The 15,746-nt window shown below is 41.9% G+C and overlaps 1 protein-coding gene across 18 annotated transcripts in view; it reads left to right on the forward strand.

The window, feature by feature from the left end:
* The window catches only part of FRYL (FRY like transcription coactivator), a 331,713-nt gene that overhangs the window by 209,213 nt on the left and 106,754 nt on the right, over positions 1-15,746 (forward strand). For all 18 annotated transcript variants that reach the window (XM_050947243.1, XM_050947242.1, XM_050947230.1 and 15 more), the window contains 6 exons: positions 193-365; positions 829-989; positions 1,612-1,722; positions 2,729-2,883; positions 3,665-3,764; positions 5,543-5,711. In XM_050947243.1, the coding sequence (XP_050803200.1) occupies positions 193-365; positions 829-989; positions 1,612-1,722; positions 2,729-2,883; positions 3,665-3,764; positions 5,543-5,711 (869 nt within the window). The remainder of the gene's footprint in view (positions 1-192; positions 366-828; positions 990-1,611; positions 1,723-2,728; positions 2,884-3,664; positions 3,765-5,542; positions 5,712-15,746) is intronic.

Here is a 15,746-nt window from a genome sequence, read left to right on the forward strand (position 1 = left end):
CATTAGTGCTTTTCTTGCTAACACAACAAAAATGTGGTAAGAAAGGGCCTCGAACCAAATACCAGTAAAATGACTTGGGTTAGTAAAAAGTCTTTTAAAAGTTCTTGAATTTTGCATATCCTTTGAAGCTTTTTAAAGAAATACATAGTATGTCTCTGCTTAACATAATACTCTGAATATTTTATTTTTAAGTGCAAGCGGTGGCCTTGATAATGAAACACATTCCCTCAACAACACTTTATTGGAGTATGTTGATCTCACTAGACAGCTCCTGGAGGCAGAAAATGAAAAGGACTCTGACACATTGAAAGATATCCGATGCCATTTTAGTGCCTTAGTGGCAAATATCATTCAAAATGTTCCAGGTATGCTCAATACACTTCAGTAGGTTTTGATGACTCATTTTAATACACCAGACCCACAAATTGTTCCTGAAGTTGTAAAAATTTACTAAAATGCTATTTAAAACTGACAATATGAACTTCTCAGAAATGATAACTGATTGATTGTATTTTTAAATCTAAAAATTAAATTCTTGTTACTGAAAGACATGATTACCAAGTTTGAACATGTTTCTTTCCAGGCTAATAATTGCTAAACTCTTGCTTCTGTTTTTTCATACCAGTGACATTCATTTGAGCATATACTAACATATATTTTAAAAGGCTTTTATGCTGTTGAACTTTGCCTGTATGGTACTGTGCTTGTTTCTAATTCATTTGGAGACGCATTTGGGTAATTTTTTGTTTTGTTTTGTTTTTTTGTTTTATAAATGTACTGTACAAAAACTGAAAAATGAGTCAAACACTGTATGTGCTTTTCTTACAGTGCACCAGAGAAGAAGTGTTTTTCCTCAGCAGAGCCTACGTCACAGTCTCTTTATGTTGTTCAGTCACTGGGCAGGTCCATTTAGCATCATGTTTACCCCCCTGGATAGATACAGTGATAGGAACATGCAGATAAACAGACACCAGTACTGTGCTTTGAAGGTATTTTAACACTTTCTGAACTTGAGAATTACTTCCCTGTATTGTTCTTACTTAAACATTTTTGCCCGTTTGCACTTCCTTGCCATGAGTCCAAGCATGGAATTTTCCTTGTCCTGGCTGACGTAGGCAGATATTATCTCAGCTCCAAATTATTCCTGGATTAATTATTTTTATATTCTAAACAGAACTTCTCTGCCCACTTCCCACTACCGTAATTTCAGCATGGTCCTGCAGCAAATACAAGTTTATATTAGTGCTAAGCTTTCCATGCCCTCACCCCCTAATTTCTCAATGAGAGAGAATTTCAGGATCATTCAGATCAACGATCTTCTGTATCAGAGTGCATTACAGTATAGCACCAGCCAAACTAATGTACTGGCTCTTATGGAACAAATGTAAACTTTTCAGAACAGACAGCTCCTTTTATCTGGGAATTCAGAGCTGTAGGGTTGGTTCTGTCATTCCTTGAACAAAATGTTAAACAGAGTTCCTTGTGGCCTTGTTCCTGGCAGTGATCTGAATAAATGTTAGGTTCCCTGATAGTATTTTAAAGGATTAGCTATAACTGCTCTAGCCCAATCTGATTATTCAAATGTGTTATTTTTTCAATTACTTTCTAAAGGCTATGTCTGCTGTACTGTGTTGTGGCCCTGTTGCAGATAATGTAGGACTCTCATCAGATGGTTATTTGTACAAATGGCTGGATAATATTTTGGATTCACAAGATAAAAAGGTAACATAAGCAGCATCAATAAATGTTTGTTAACCATCAGTGTGTGATTTAAGAGTCTTGAGGTCAAATTGGCACAAATGTTCTAAATCAGCTTGCGCCTTATAATCTTTATTATTATTTATTACTATGTATTAATGCATTTAATTACAGTGGTGCTAACTAGGTACTAGGCACTTTCTGATCACTCAAGAAAAATGGTCCTTGCTCCCAAGCAGCTCACAGTCTAAGAGCAGGCAGACAAATAGACAGAAGTTAGGTGAAAGGGAGCCAGGAACATCCGCTGACAAATAATATACAAATGAAGTTGATTCACTGTAAGCAGCAGCACAGCGGTAGTGGGTCTCTGAGAGAATTAAAGATGGCTGAGGTAGAGGCTTTGTGCATGAGCTCAATGAGATTGTATCATGCATAGGGAGCCATGTGGAATTATGAAGACAAAACTTTTCAAGTCTAAAAGGAAGTTATTGTTGGTTTTATTTTTCTGTATTACAATAGCTCCTAGGTGACCTATTGTGCTAGATAATATGCAGACATATAGAAAGACTTGATTCTTATCCCAAAGGGGTTACAATCTAGAGCTCTGATTCAGGAAAGCACTTAAGGAAAGTCCATCCCTTAAGTCCCACTGAAATCAGTGAAACTAAACATATGCTTAACTGCTGTCCTGCATCTGTGTTTTCAGGACATGGCCCAGGTCAAGACATGAAACAAGTGAGAATAAAAAACAATAGGAGGGTATGGTTTGGGAGAATGAGGATAAAATTTAATTATATTATGCAGTCATATGGTCCAATAAAGTGCACAACTTAATTCTACAAAACTGTTAAATATTTGTCTAGTAGTATTTTTAAGGTTTACTCTGTTTTTGTTTTTTAAAAATTAGATCTTGCTTATTGCAACTTGTTAGTTTTAAATGTCATCTGTTCTTATTAAAATTATTTTGTAAACCATTGCCTTTTGTTGTTTTTTAAAATTGTTTAAACTGTTGACTGTTTCTGGTCTATAGGTGCATCAATTAGGCTGTGAGGCAGTTATGCTGCTGTTGGAGCTCAACCCTGACCAGAGTAACCTCCTGTATTGGGCTGTGGACCGGTGTTACACGGGTTCCAAACGGGTTGCAGCTGGTTGTTTTAAAGCCATAGCCAGTGTGTTTCAGAACAGGTACAAAAGAGAATTCTTCAATTTACAATTCAGTTTCCCAAATTGCAGATTTAAATAGAATTAATGTTTTGTTTTCTCTTAAATGGAACATGTTTTCCATATTGTTTTCAATGTTAAACATTTCAAAGCATTAAACTATATTCTATACAATACTTAAACTAAATGAACTTACCTTTGCTTAGCTAATTCATAGTTAAAATAGCTAAATATACAGTGAAAGCTGTGTCATTCGGCCCTGTACCAACCTGAAGCTCTAAACCAGCATTTCTAATCTTCGTAGAAAGTCCCGTATATAGTCCGGTTGGAGTGGGGCTGGCAGGCTCCCTACCTGGCTCCCTGGAAGCGGCGACATGTCCCTGCTGCTCCTAGGTGGAGGAATGGCCACGAGGGGTTTGGAGTGCAGGAAGGGGGTGTGGAGATGGGGGTTCGGGTGCTGGAGGAGGCTTGAGGAAGGGGGTTGGGGTGCTGGAGGGGGCTTGAGGTGCTGGATCCTTGAGCGGGACAGGTTGATACTTGTGGGGAGCTGCCCAAAGTGATCACCCCCCCATATCTGGTGCCCTGAGTCCCCTCCTGCACCCAAACTCCCTCCCAGAACCCACATCCCATACTCCCCTCCCATGCTTCAGCCCCGCACCTCCTTCTGCACCCAAACTCTCTCCCTCTTAGTTAATCTACATTATTCACTTACCTGCACCCCCCATTCCTCCAACATGCCAGATAAAACAGCTTTTACTATATTTAAAAAATGTTTTTTTAACTGATATTTACGATTCTCCTCTAGGGATTACCAGTGTGATGCAGTGGTCCTCCTAAATCTGATACTGTTTAAAGCAGCTGATTCTGCTAGGGCTATCTATGAAGTTGCTATGCAACTATTACAGGTTTGTAAGAAAATTTCATTTTAATATATTTTGTGTTTAAAAAAATTCTCTTGTATGTTTAAAAAAGATATTTCTGGTATCATTCAGCTTTATCTTCATCAATGAAATGCAGAGTGCATTATTTATGTTGCATTTTTAGTAAAGATTTAGGGACAAATCATCTTTTCTGAATCCACACGGGTAAATTGACTTTGATGTAGCTATCTGGCCATTTACTGTAGCTGAGGATCTGGACCATATTGTTTTGCAGCATCTTTTTAAAATATAAAAGCTAGGTAAAGTTTTCAAGTTGACCCTCTGAAAGGGATAGTGTGTAGCAGTGCCATTCCAGGATTATCACAGGGAAAGCACAATTCTTTCCCTGCACCCCACTTTCTCCAGTAGAACAGTAATTTGCTGAAAGTCTTTAGCAGCAGACCAAGGCTTTGCTTACTCCTCACTCATCTCCTTGGAGGAAGGAATAGTGTGGACAATATCAACATCTACTTACCCCTATGCTTCCAGTCCCAAGGTCTGAGGAGGCAATGCATTAGAGGCAGGGTGCCTTACTTTATCTTATGCCTCTGTGTGGCCATCTGGCCTAGCCCACAAATGAGTGGCATTTTTAAGAGTGCTCACTGTTGGCTATACACTGTTCTTATTAGGGGGGAGGGATAGCTCAGTGGTTTGAGCATTGGCCTGCTAAACCCAGGGTTGTGAGTTCAATCCTTGAGGGGGCAATCTGGGAATTTAGTTGGGGATTGGTCCTGCTTTGAGCAGTGAGTTGGACTAAATGACCTCCTGAGGTCCCTTCCAACCCTAATAATCTATAATTGTATGATTCTTATTGAATTCAATGGGAACTTTGTTGTTGGTGTCAATGTGAACAGAGTTAGGCCAACACTGAACAATTTTGAGATTCTCCCCTCTGTTCCTATGTGAATGTCAGTGCTTAAGATCAATCAAACTAAAATAAAACCGTACCAACAGCTGCTGTACTAGCTTCACACAGCTTTGCCATCTCAAATCTAATCTGGTAGTCAAGTCCTAGGCCATTTCTGAGCAGGAATTCTATTAATCATGGAAAAATTGTATGGTAATATTGATCTTGATTACTTCAACTTTCACTTTGGAAAACTTGTATTTAATGCAATAGGATGTGAAAATAGAGCTTTGAAATTGACAGCTCTGACTGGCTCTCAAATGGAATGAGTCCCAGATAGCCAAGAATTTGAGACTCTACTAAACTGCAACACTTTAAATCAGGGGTGGACAACCTGAGCCTGAGAAGGAGCCAGAATTTATCAATGTGCATTGCCAAAGAGCAACAATAATATGTCAGCAGTCCCCCAGCAGCTCCGTCCACCTGCTTCCAGTGTCTCCCACCCACCAGCAGCCCTGCCTGTCAGCGCCTCCCGCTCCCTCTCAGCAACTCCTGATCAGCTGTTTTGTGGTGTACAGGAGGCTCCGGGGGGAGGGGGTAGAGTGAGGGAATGGCAGGTTCAGAGGAGGGGGCAGGAAGGGGTAGAGTGGGGGCAGGGCCGGTGGCAGAGCCAGGGGTTGAGCAGTGAGCACCCCCTGGCACACTGGAAAGTTGGCACCTGTAGCTCCAGCCCCGGAGTCGGTGCCTAAACAAGAAGCCGCATATTAACTTCTGAAGAGACGCATGTGGCTCCAGAGCCACAGGTCGGCCACCTCACTTTAAATGATGGCACAATATATATTCTGTTTCCTCAGAAGATAACCATGTAATCCCAGCTCTGTATTTAGCTTCAAATATCTGAATTTTATTGCTGCAGATCTTGGAACCTAAGATGTTTCGCTATGCTCACAAATTGGAGATTCAGAGAGGTGATGGGATACTGGGTCAGCCTTCTCCTTTGCCACACCTGTATTCAGTGTCATATTATCAACTGTCGGAGGAGTTAGCAAGGACATACCCTGAGCTAACTCTTGCTGTCTTCTCAGGTACAGTAGAGTACTTAACAAGGCTGGTAGTAGTCCTTAGAAATTTTGAATTCTTGTTTTCAGTAATCTAATTACAGGTAGGTCACTAAGCTTAAACCAAAGAACCACAATGAATTTTGGGTGGAGAAGGCTGAGTTTGTTACGTGACAGTTTCCCCCCCCCCCCCTTTGTTCAGCTTTGAAATGTAATGTTTTTTAAAGTGAAAATGGAGCGAAACCCTGAAGTTTATTCTGACTGCGCCATTGACCAGCCTATGAGAGATCACTCATCAAAGACATACGTTTTAACTGTTTTTAAAAATTCTCTCTCTTCCCTGCCCTTAGAATTTCCTTATTTGCTATAGATATCCTAGAACACATCAGTTTGTGACAGCTTAGATACAGTGGCTTGAATGGATTGTAGTGATATTCCTGGTACTACAGTTCACAGAATGACTTATTCTCAGATGTCTAGGCAAACAAAGATATATTTGGAGGATATTGAGTAAGGGACAGAATTTATACCATTAGTTATTCAACACAGAAATAATTTTAACTCTTATTGGTCTAGTTAGTAGAGTCAATTAACACATTTTTCTAAAATTAAAAAAAAATTCAATTTAAGTTTTCAGTTCACTTTCAAGTGATTAATTACAGGGATACTACACTTAAAGATCTTGTTTTTTCAGTTTGTACTGAAAAATAGCTGATAAAACACTGACTGTAATTGTACAAGAATCAGTTTTAAAAAATAAACACCAAAAAAACAAAATGGTAGATTTACTTGAAAGAGACTTACAAGAAAATTCACATGCCGACACATTCTGTTCACTGTAAAATATAGCCCATGTCACTTCCTGTTCTCACACTCTGTGGTTCACTCTTTGGTAGTATATAGCAGCAGTGTGGTAAATTGCTTAATTTACATGCTTCCACTTAGTTTACAAATAAATGATGCATATCATAAACAAGTCTCTTTTTAAACCTCTGCATATTTTTAAAAACTTGTCTCATTGTTATTGAAACAACTAATGTTTCTTGAATTTATGCCATCAGAATTAACATTATAAAAATTTTGTTTTAGAAAGTTATATGTGCTAACCTACCAGCAGTCAAAATTAAACACCAAAATAAATAAAATAATAATTGAAAGCCAAAATTGGAATCCTTTTTTATCCTGCAGTTCTTGGCTCCATAATCAAGTGAAATATTTTATTATAATCTGAAGTGAGATGGAAAGAATATAGATTTTCAATTTGAATCAATATGAATAGATTAATGCATGAAGAATATTTCTATATTAAACTCAAATCCCACAGCAGAATCCACCTGTGAACATCTTTGAGGAGACTCTTTAACTTTAACAGAACTCAGCAGAAATAAGGCTGCCTGTGAACAACAATCTGTATCATGCCTACAGTGCCATCACGTGCTTGGCTGGCAGTCTTCTTACATCCTCATTATGAAACCAGACAGCTGTCTTTGTTCATTGACAGATGAGGTCCTAGACAGATGGAAAACATATTATGAAAGCATGCTGAACCATGGTCCTGCTGATGACTGTTTAGAGCTACATGACCTGGCAAACTATACAGCTGCACATCCAGGTACGAACACTGATTCTCCGTCACTCGAGAAAGCATGAAGGGACATCCAAAAGTTACAGGATGGACATGCTGCTGGACCTGATGTTATTCCACCCAAGCTACTCAAAAGGTGCCTTGGAACCAGTGCGCGTGGGCCTAAATAACCTGTTCTTAGAAATGTGGGTTAGGCAAAGTACCAGCAGAATGCAAAGAGGGCATCATATGTCCCTAAATGAGGGCAGAGGCTCTTGCACCGAGTGTGGAACTACAGGCCAGTCTCATTGTTATCGGTCCCTGGAAAGATTTTCGCTTCCATTCTGGTTGGTAGGATGCAGCTGTCCCATAACAGACATTGCCAGCAATCAGGTTTCACTGCAGACGGTCAAAAATGGACGCTGTCCTTACCCTCCAGCTTCTGGCTGAGTTTCATGGAGAATTTAACCACCAGCTTCATGTGGCATACCTCCATATCAAAGCAACTTTTGATTCAGTTGACAGGTCAGCACTTTGAGTCACACTGAAAGGAATTGGTGTTCCAAATGTTCTGTTAAATCTGGTGCATGATCTTCACACTGAAACCTGTGCAAGAGTACACATTGGGTCACAGCTTTCACTGCATTTCTACAGACCCTCAGGTGTGTGTCAGGGATATGTTCTTGCCCTGGCACTGTTCTGTCAAGCTATTGGCTGTATATTAGGACTCTCCACTCCATACATCGGAATCAAGGTTGGTCAAGAAGTGTTTACCAGTCAAGTAATCAAGGCTAATGACACTGCCTTGCTTATAGAGAAGTGGGAGAATTTCAGCCTTGCATTCCTACGTCCCCAAGATGCCACCCACGGGATGGGGTCAGATGCCTCATGGCAGAAAACCAATGTCCAGAACATTGTAGCTTGGACACCAGAATCCCCAGTTCAGGTGGAGTTGAGTACCATGGAGAGTGTTGATGAGTTCATCTACCTAGGCTGCAAGCAGAGTTCAAACAGTCACAGTAAACCAAATATCAAAGGGGTAGCTGTGTTAGTCTGGATCTATAAAAGGTGACAAAGTGGGTATTCACCTACTAAAGCTTATGCTCCAATATGTCTGTTAGTCTGTAAAGTGCCACGGAACTCTTTGTCACTTTTTCAGTAAACCAAATGTTCTTCCTCAATAGTGTCCCTGTGGGAGCTCCACTTTAGGTGTCGGTGTGTCCCTGTGCCACAGATTAGAGATTTTCAGTGGCAGTGCTCAGTCGGGGCATGAATGCGCAGTAGTCATCTCGCGGTGCCATTGGAGCTTCATGTAGTGCGCACGACCTGACCAATTCAGTTCCTTCTCAGCCGTCCTTGGCTGCAGACGGAGCTCAGTGGCAGTGCTGCCTCTTCATTTTTCTCTCTATAGAAATAGTTAGAGTAGCTATAGTTTGCTAAGTCTAGTTTATTGTTCTCTCTCCACCCCCCCATCCCCCCAAATAATTTACTTTATAGATATATTTTTTAATTATTTTTCCCACTCTTTCCCCTTTTGGGAAACTTAATGGCCATGGAGCCCGGCTCACACAGGTTTAAATCATGTGACTCTTGTTGTGAGGCAGTGCCCATCTCAGATAGCCACTCATTGTATGTCCATTGTTTGAGGGAAACCCATATTCCTCAATAATGTGCCCATTGCAGCAACCTTAAATTTAGGCCAATGTGTGATTGAGATCTCCGCCTCAAGGTGATTTTGATGGAAAAGTTCCTTCAGTTTTCTCCTCAGGGAGCAAAATTAACATCAGCAGATGGTTCACTGAGCAAAACCTCTGCTAATGGGAGTGCTCAGTCTTCCAAATCATCTAGAAAGCGAGCTGCAACTTCCCCTAATAGGGACACTCAGAGAAAGAAGAGGTCCCAGGTGAATTTGCTATCCACAGTGCCGAGCTCAGTAGAATGAGCACCTTTGAGGCTCCAGGCACCTACGTCCCTGTCCCTCCGTAGATCTCTTCCAAACCCCGCAGCTCCCAAATGGAGTTGAGACACTCCTCCTCCCCGGCACCAACCACCCCAGTGTGGGAGTGGGCACTGAGATCAATGCTGCCCCCACCAGTACCAACTCAGTCATCGACACTGACAGACAGGCCGAGAACGGCACCGACCCTCTCAGTAAAGGCACCAACTGCATCTGCACTAGCAGCACCGCCGCCACAGAAACAAGCGACTATACAGCATTTTCTACAGCACAGGGACATAGCGGTCTCCTTGGTGCAACAATAATCCTTGCGCGGTACTGAGGGATCTCTGGACCAAATAACTGAGCAGTTGTCCACTTATCCTGCTCCCCAGTCCACTTCCAGTGATGAAGAGGAGGAAGTACATGGGAGCTGCTTCTCCTCCCAACACTCTTCACCCATGGGGCGAAGACCACCATGGGAAGCTGTTAAGATCAAATCTTGCCAACCTTGTGAGATGCAGTAATAGTACAGGCAATCCTGGATGTGTCCACTGGTGCCCTTTCCCATGCAGTGCCCCCCCGGGACCCTTGGGTGGCATATAAGGCTCACTACACTAGGTCCTCAACCCCAGCCTGAAGGGAAATTTGTTCTCCACCTTCTCCAAGCAGAGAGACGTAAGAAACACCAGAAAACATGGTAGATGAGGAGGAAGAAGGTTTGGACCATGCAGACACTTCCCCAGCACACAAGTCATTGTCCTCTCCTGATGAGGCAATCTTGCCACCACTTCCAAGCACACTTAATGATCTGAAGCAATTTTAAGAACTCTTTAAAAGAGTATCCGCCAGCCAAGTCATCTCCCTAGAAGAGGTGCAAGAAAACCAGTACCAGGTACTGCAAATTTTACAGACATCCACTACATCCAAAAATCACACTACCAATAAATGATGCCATAATGGAACTGGCCGAAAATGTTTGGCAGACCTCTGCAACCATACCACTTACAAGCTAAAGAGCAAAACAGGAAATACTTCTTCCCAGCTAAAAGGGTGGACTTTTTGTTCTCTCATCCATAACCCAATTCTCTAGTGGTGGAAGCTGCGGACCATCACAGCTAACAACCCCAATTCTGGTCCACTCCACAGGACAAAGAACATAAAACAATTAGACCTCTTAGGCTGAAAAGTATATTCATCACTACACTCGAATTGCAGGTAGCCAATTATTTGGCCCTTTTAGCCAAGTACAACTACAACAATTATAATAAGCTGCAAGAATTTCTTACCGGAGGATGGATGTAGCGGACGCTGCCACAAGAACAATGGCCACAGCAGTTATAATGCACAGGGCTTCGTGGTTGCAGTCATCCAGGATCCCCAAAGAGCTCCAGCTCAAAGTTCAACCGGGAGAAACTCTTCTCTGTAAAAACGGACAACACTGTTCACTCTATGAAGGACTCTAGGGCCACCTAAAGAAGGACAGAGAAAGGGGTAGGTTAGTGGAAAGGGAGAGGAAGGGCATGGCATCACCTGGTCTTATAATCTCCAGTACCCATTGGTCCATTGTTATTGCTGCCCAGGCATGGTAAAATAGGCACAGGCAGTGGCCACAAGGTTGGGTAGGAGTATCTGACAGCGCTGTATTGTAGGGGAGATCATTCAGACCAAGACTTCAAAACTGTGGCTTTGTGGTAGATGGTTGTGAAGAGGAGGACTGAGTTTGAGTAGCCCTACATCTTTGTGAATACTGTTTATTTCTGTTCTGGTCAAATTGCCGTTGTTGTGGGCAGTGGAAAGATGTGTCTCTGACCTTTTGGTACAGTTGGTATCAATGTCTATGGCTAAGGGCGCAGGGTGGCATTAGAGTCCTTCAGGGACCCTTCTCACGAGCACCTCTTAAAACAGGAAGTGAACCATCTCCTACAATTGGGTGCTATGGAGAAAATCCCACCTCAATACAAAGGGAAGGGTTTTTACTCCCATTATTGTCTCAACAGAAAAAAAAAACAGCGGATGGAGGCCCATCTTAGATCTTTGGAAGCTCAACAAATTTGTGCGGAATCACAAATTCAGAATGGTCACACTGGCCTCAATTATTCCAGCTCTGGACAAGGGAAACTGGTTTTCAGCCCTCGACCTCCAAGATGTTTACTTTCACATTACCATCATCCAGCGCACGGGTGGGTTTTAAGATTCACGGTAGGGGTCAACCACTACCAATACAGAATACTACCTTTTGGCCTTTCCACTGCCCCTCAAATTTTTTTTAAAACTGTCGCCATAGTGACGGTCCACTTACAAAGGAGAGGAGTGATGATCTTCCCGTACCTAGACGATTGTCTGCTGAAAGGCACAACTCGGGAAGAAGAGACACACATGATGTAGACAACCATCGAGCTGTTCCAAACACTAGAGTTGCAGATAAATATACAGAAATCTACACTGAACTCAGCAAAAACTGGAATTCACCGGGCCTATCTCAACTCCACACAGCCCAGGGCACTGTTGCCCCATCACAGATTCATAACAATAACCAGCCTCGTCTCGACAGTCACTGGCAGCCCTAAAACGCCCTCCAAAACCTGCCTACAGCTGTTAGGTCACATGGCAGCTGTGGCGTTCATAGTGAGATGTGTGAGACTGCATAGGCGTTGGAAACTCAGCTCCACGTCAATCTCCTGGAGCTCCAAGCAGTATACAATGCATGTAGGCACTTCCTCCCAATCATATGGAATGAATCAGTCTGCATACTGACTGACAATGTAGCATGCATATTCTATATCAATCATCAAGGAGGAGCTCTCTCCCATTCACTCTAGACCGAGGCCCTGAAATTGTGCAACTGGGGCATTCACCACAATATAACGATCTCGGCATCTTGCCTCCTGGGATGTCAGAATATGATGGTGGACACACTAAGCAGACACGTCTCCGAGGAACACAAATGAGAAATAAACTACAGTAACCTCCAATCAGTATTCCAAAAATGGGGCTATCCATCTGTAGACCTGTTTGCATCAGCAACAAACCACAAGTGCCCACTTTTCTGCTCCAGGGTGGGACTAGTACCCAAGTCACTAGGGGATGCCTTCCTCATCTCTTGGGACACATCACTCATGTATGCATTTCCACTGATGCCTCTAATCTCGTGAATCATTCACAAGATACGGACTGACGAGGCCCATATCCTACTAATTGTTCCAATGTGGTCCAGACAGGCTTGGTTCCCTTACCTGTTGCACCTGGCAGTGTGAGTGAGAAAGTTGTAGTGCTGTAAATTTGCCAGCGTAGACAAGCCTTATTGTTAGGCCTTATCGGGCTCTCTGCAACAACACACACGACTCCAACACCCCTACCATCCACAGTGGGGCACTGCGCTACAGACACCTGAAGTGGAGCACCCACAGGGACACTACTCAAAGAAGAAGAGGAAGTTACTCATCTTGTGCAGTAACGAGGGTTCTTCGAGATATGTGTCCCTGTGGGTGCTCCATTACCCACCCTCCACCACTCCAGTTCGGAGTTCGTGCCTGTGATAGAGCTCTGTGATAGAAAAGGAACTGAACAGGTCAGGTCGTACACACGCTAAATGAGGTGCCAGTGGTACAGCAAGATGACTACTGTGCACACGCGCCCTGACCAAGCACTGCCACCGAAAATCTCTGATCTGTGGTGCAGAGATGCACCGACACCTAAAGTGGAGCAACTACAGGGACACTCATGTCGAAGAACCCTCGTTACTCCAGTGGTGACCTCAGCTCTGTGTCCATCAGTAGAAATTTAAGCCTGACCTCACTGTGTTTCTTGGTTCTAGGTTTAAAGTCTCTGTGAATTTGACACTGAACCCTGACATGAGTCTCTCCAAGATACTTCAGGCAGCTGGAGTGTGGGTCATTCACCGGTACTGGCGGCCTGCAAAATTGTCGGGGTTTAAACCCTGGTGGCTGAGGCATGCCCCAGCAACAGTACCATACCCAGGAACAGGAACTGAAGTGTTTGAAAACACTTAAAAAGAAAACATATCTATAACTAACCCAAAACGAACTACTAAAACAAGTACAAACTATACAAATAAGAGGAAAAGCTTGCACTAGCAAGGAATACATTCCAACAGTTGTCATGAGCAGTGAGAAGGAGAGTCAAGGGTGGCGCAGCACCATCACGCAGCAGAGGGCACATGAGCCACCCTGACCAGGTACTGCTGAGGGAAAAATCTCTGACAACTGTGCACTGAGTGTGCTGGCACCTGAAGTAGAATGGATATGTACAGCACATTTGAAGCACAGTAGCTACGGAACAATTAGTAACTTTCTTTTTCAGTTGTTGGGTCTTATCACCTCCTGAATGAAGTCCATGTCTCACTTATGGATGCAAAAACATCTTTGTGCTGAGACAGAGTTAAAGTTCTGTCAAACCTATGTGCTCCTGTATTGCTGAATGGGTCAGAAACTGGACTCTCTCTAGCAGACTTGGAACAGCTACAGGCATTCCATATGTCCTGTCAGCGCCAAATCTTGAGCATGTAGTGGTTTGGCTTTTTGGATATGTTAGACATGCAATGGTCTGGCATTCTTCAGTCACTCATTTATATTAAAAAAATGGTATTGTGTGCTCTTTGGCCATGTCAACAAGATGGACAAAAACATGCCAGCACACTGCTTTCAAACTCTTATTGACACATGAAGAGGTGCACACCTGATTCAACCTGGCATTGCCCACGAGACAGCCTCAAAGATTCATGAATACACAGGATTGAGTCAGATCTGGAAGCTTCGCTACATGATGTCTGGTGCAATGCTGTCAACCGTGGTTGCTCTGTCTGGTGCAACGATCCTTAGTAGACTCTGTGTTTGATGGTCTTTGAAATTGCTACATAATTAACTGTTTTTAATAAAGAGAGATTCCATGTATGGACTTCCTTCTTATAATTTGACAATTCAAGTTTTACTTTAATATTAAAGATGAATGTATCAGTTGATACTACCTACACTTTCAGCATTCCAATTCTGCAATATAATTTTGTTCAGCAAAAGGGCTTATTCAGTTGAAATCTGCATCCTTCATTTGGATTATGATGACAAATTTGTTCTCAATTAAATAAAAAAATTAATGGTAATTAATCTCACTGTTAAAGAATAATAGGGTACCATTTATTTAAATATTTTTGGTGTTTTTTACATTTTCAAATATATTGATTTCAGTTGTCACACAGAATACAAAGTGTACGGTGCTCAGTTTATATTATTTTTATTGCAAATATTTGCACAGTTAAAAACAAAAGTATTATTTTTCAATTCATCTAATACAAATAATGTAGTTCCATCTCTTTATCATGAAAGTTGAACTTACAAATGTAGAATTATGTACAAAAAAAACTCTGCAATCAAAAATAATATTTTAAACATCAGAGCCTATACCTCCATTCAGTCCTACTTCTTGTTCAGCCAATCGCTCAGACAAACAAGTTTGTTTACATTTGCAGGAGATAATGTTCCTCACTTCTTGTTTACGGTGTCACCTGAAAGTGACAACAGGTGTTTGTAGCCAGCGTTGCAAGATATTTACATGCCAGATGCGCTAAAGATTCATATGTTCCTTCATGCTTCAACCACCATTCCAGAGGACATGCACCGTGCTAATGACGGGTTCTGCTCGTTAACTATCCAAAGAAGTGCGGCCCAACACACATTCGTTTTCATCATCTGATTCAGATGCCACCAGCAAAAAGTTGATTTTCTTTTTTGGTGGTTCAGTTCTGTAGTTTCTGCATCGGAGTGTTGCTCTTTTAAGCCTTCTGAAAACATGCTCCACACCTCATCAATCTCAGATTTTGGGAGACACTTCAGATTCTTAAATCTTGGGTTGAGTGCTGTTGCTATCTTTAGATATCCCACATTGGTACCTTTTTGCGTTTTGTCAAATCTTCAGTGAAAGTGTTTTTAAAATGAGTAACATGCTGGGTCATCATCTGAGACTGCTATAACAGAAATATGTGGCAGAATGGGGGCAAAACAGAGCAGGAAACATACAATTATCCCCCAAGGAGCTCAGTCACAAATTTAATTAACACTTTTTTTTTTTTTTTTTAAACGAGCATCCTCAGCATTGAAGCATGTCCTCTGGAATGAGCCGAAGCTTGAAGGGGCATACGAATGTTTAGCATATGTGGCATGGAAATACCTTGCAATGCCGGCTATAAAACTACAATGCAAACGCCTATTCTCACTTTCAGGGTGACATTGTAAATAAAAAGTGGGCATCATTATATCCCGTAAATGTAAACAAACTTGTATGTCTTAGCGATTGGTTGAGCAAAGGAAATAGGACTGAGTGGACTTGTGGACTTGTAGGCTCTAAAGTTTTACATTGTTTTGGTTTTTTTGAGTGCAGTTATTTAACAAATAAAAATCTACATTTGTAAATTGCACTTTCACCATGAAGAGATTGCACTACAGTACTTGTATGAGGTGAATTGAAAAATATTTCTTTTGTATACCATTTTTACAGTGCAAATATTTGTAATAAAAAATGTGAAGTGAGCACTGTACACTTCGTATTC

This window comes from Gopherus flavomarginatus, chromosome 3 (genome assembly GCF_025201925.1).
Source record: "Gopherus flavomarginatus isolate rGopFla2 chromosome 3, rGopFla2.mat.asm, whole genome shotgun sequence".
In the NCBI taxonomy this organism is placed as follows: domain Eukaryota; kingdom Metazoa; phylum Chordata; order Testudines; family Testudinidae; genus Gopherus; species Gopherus flavomarginatus.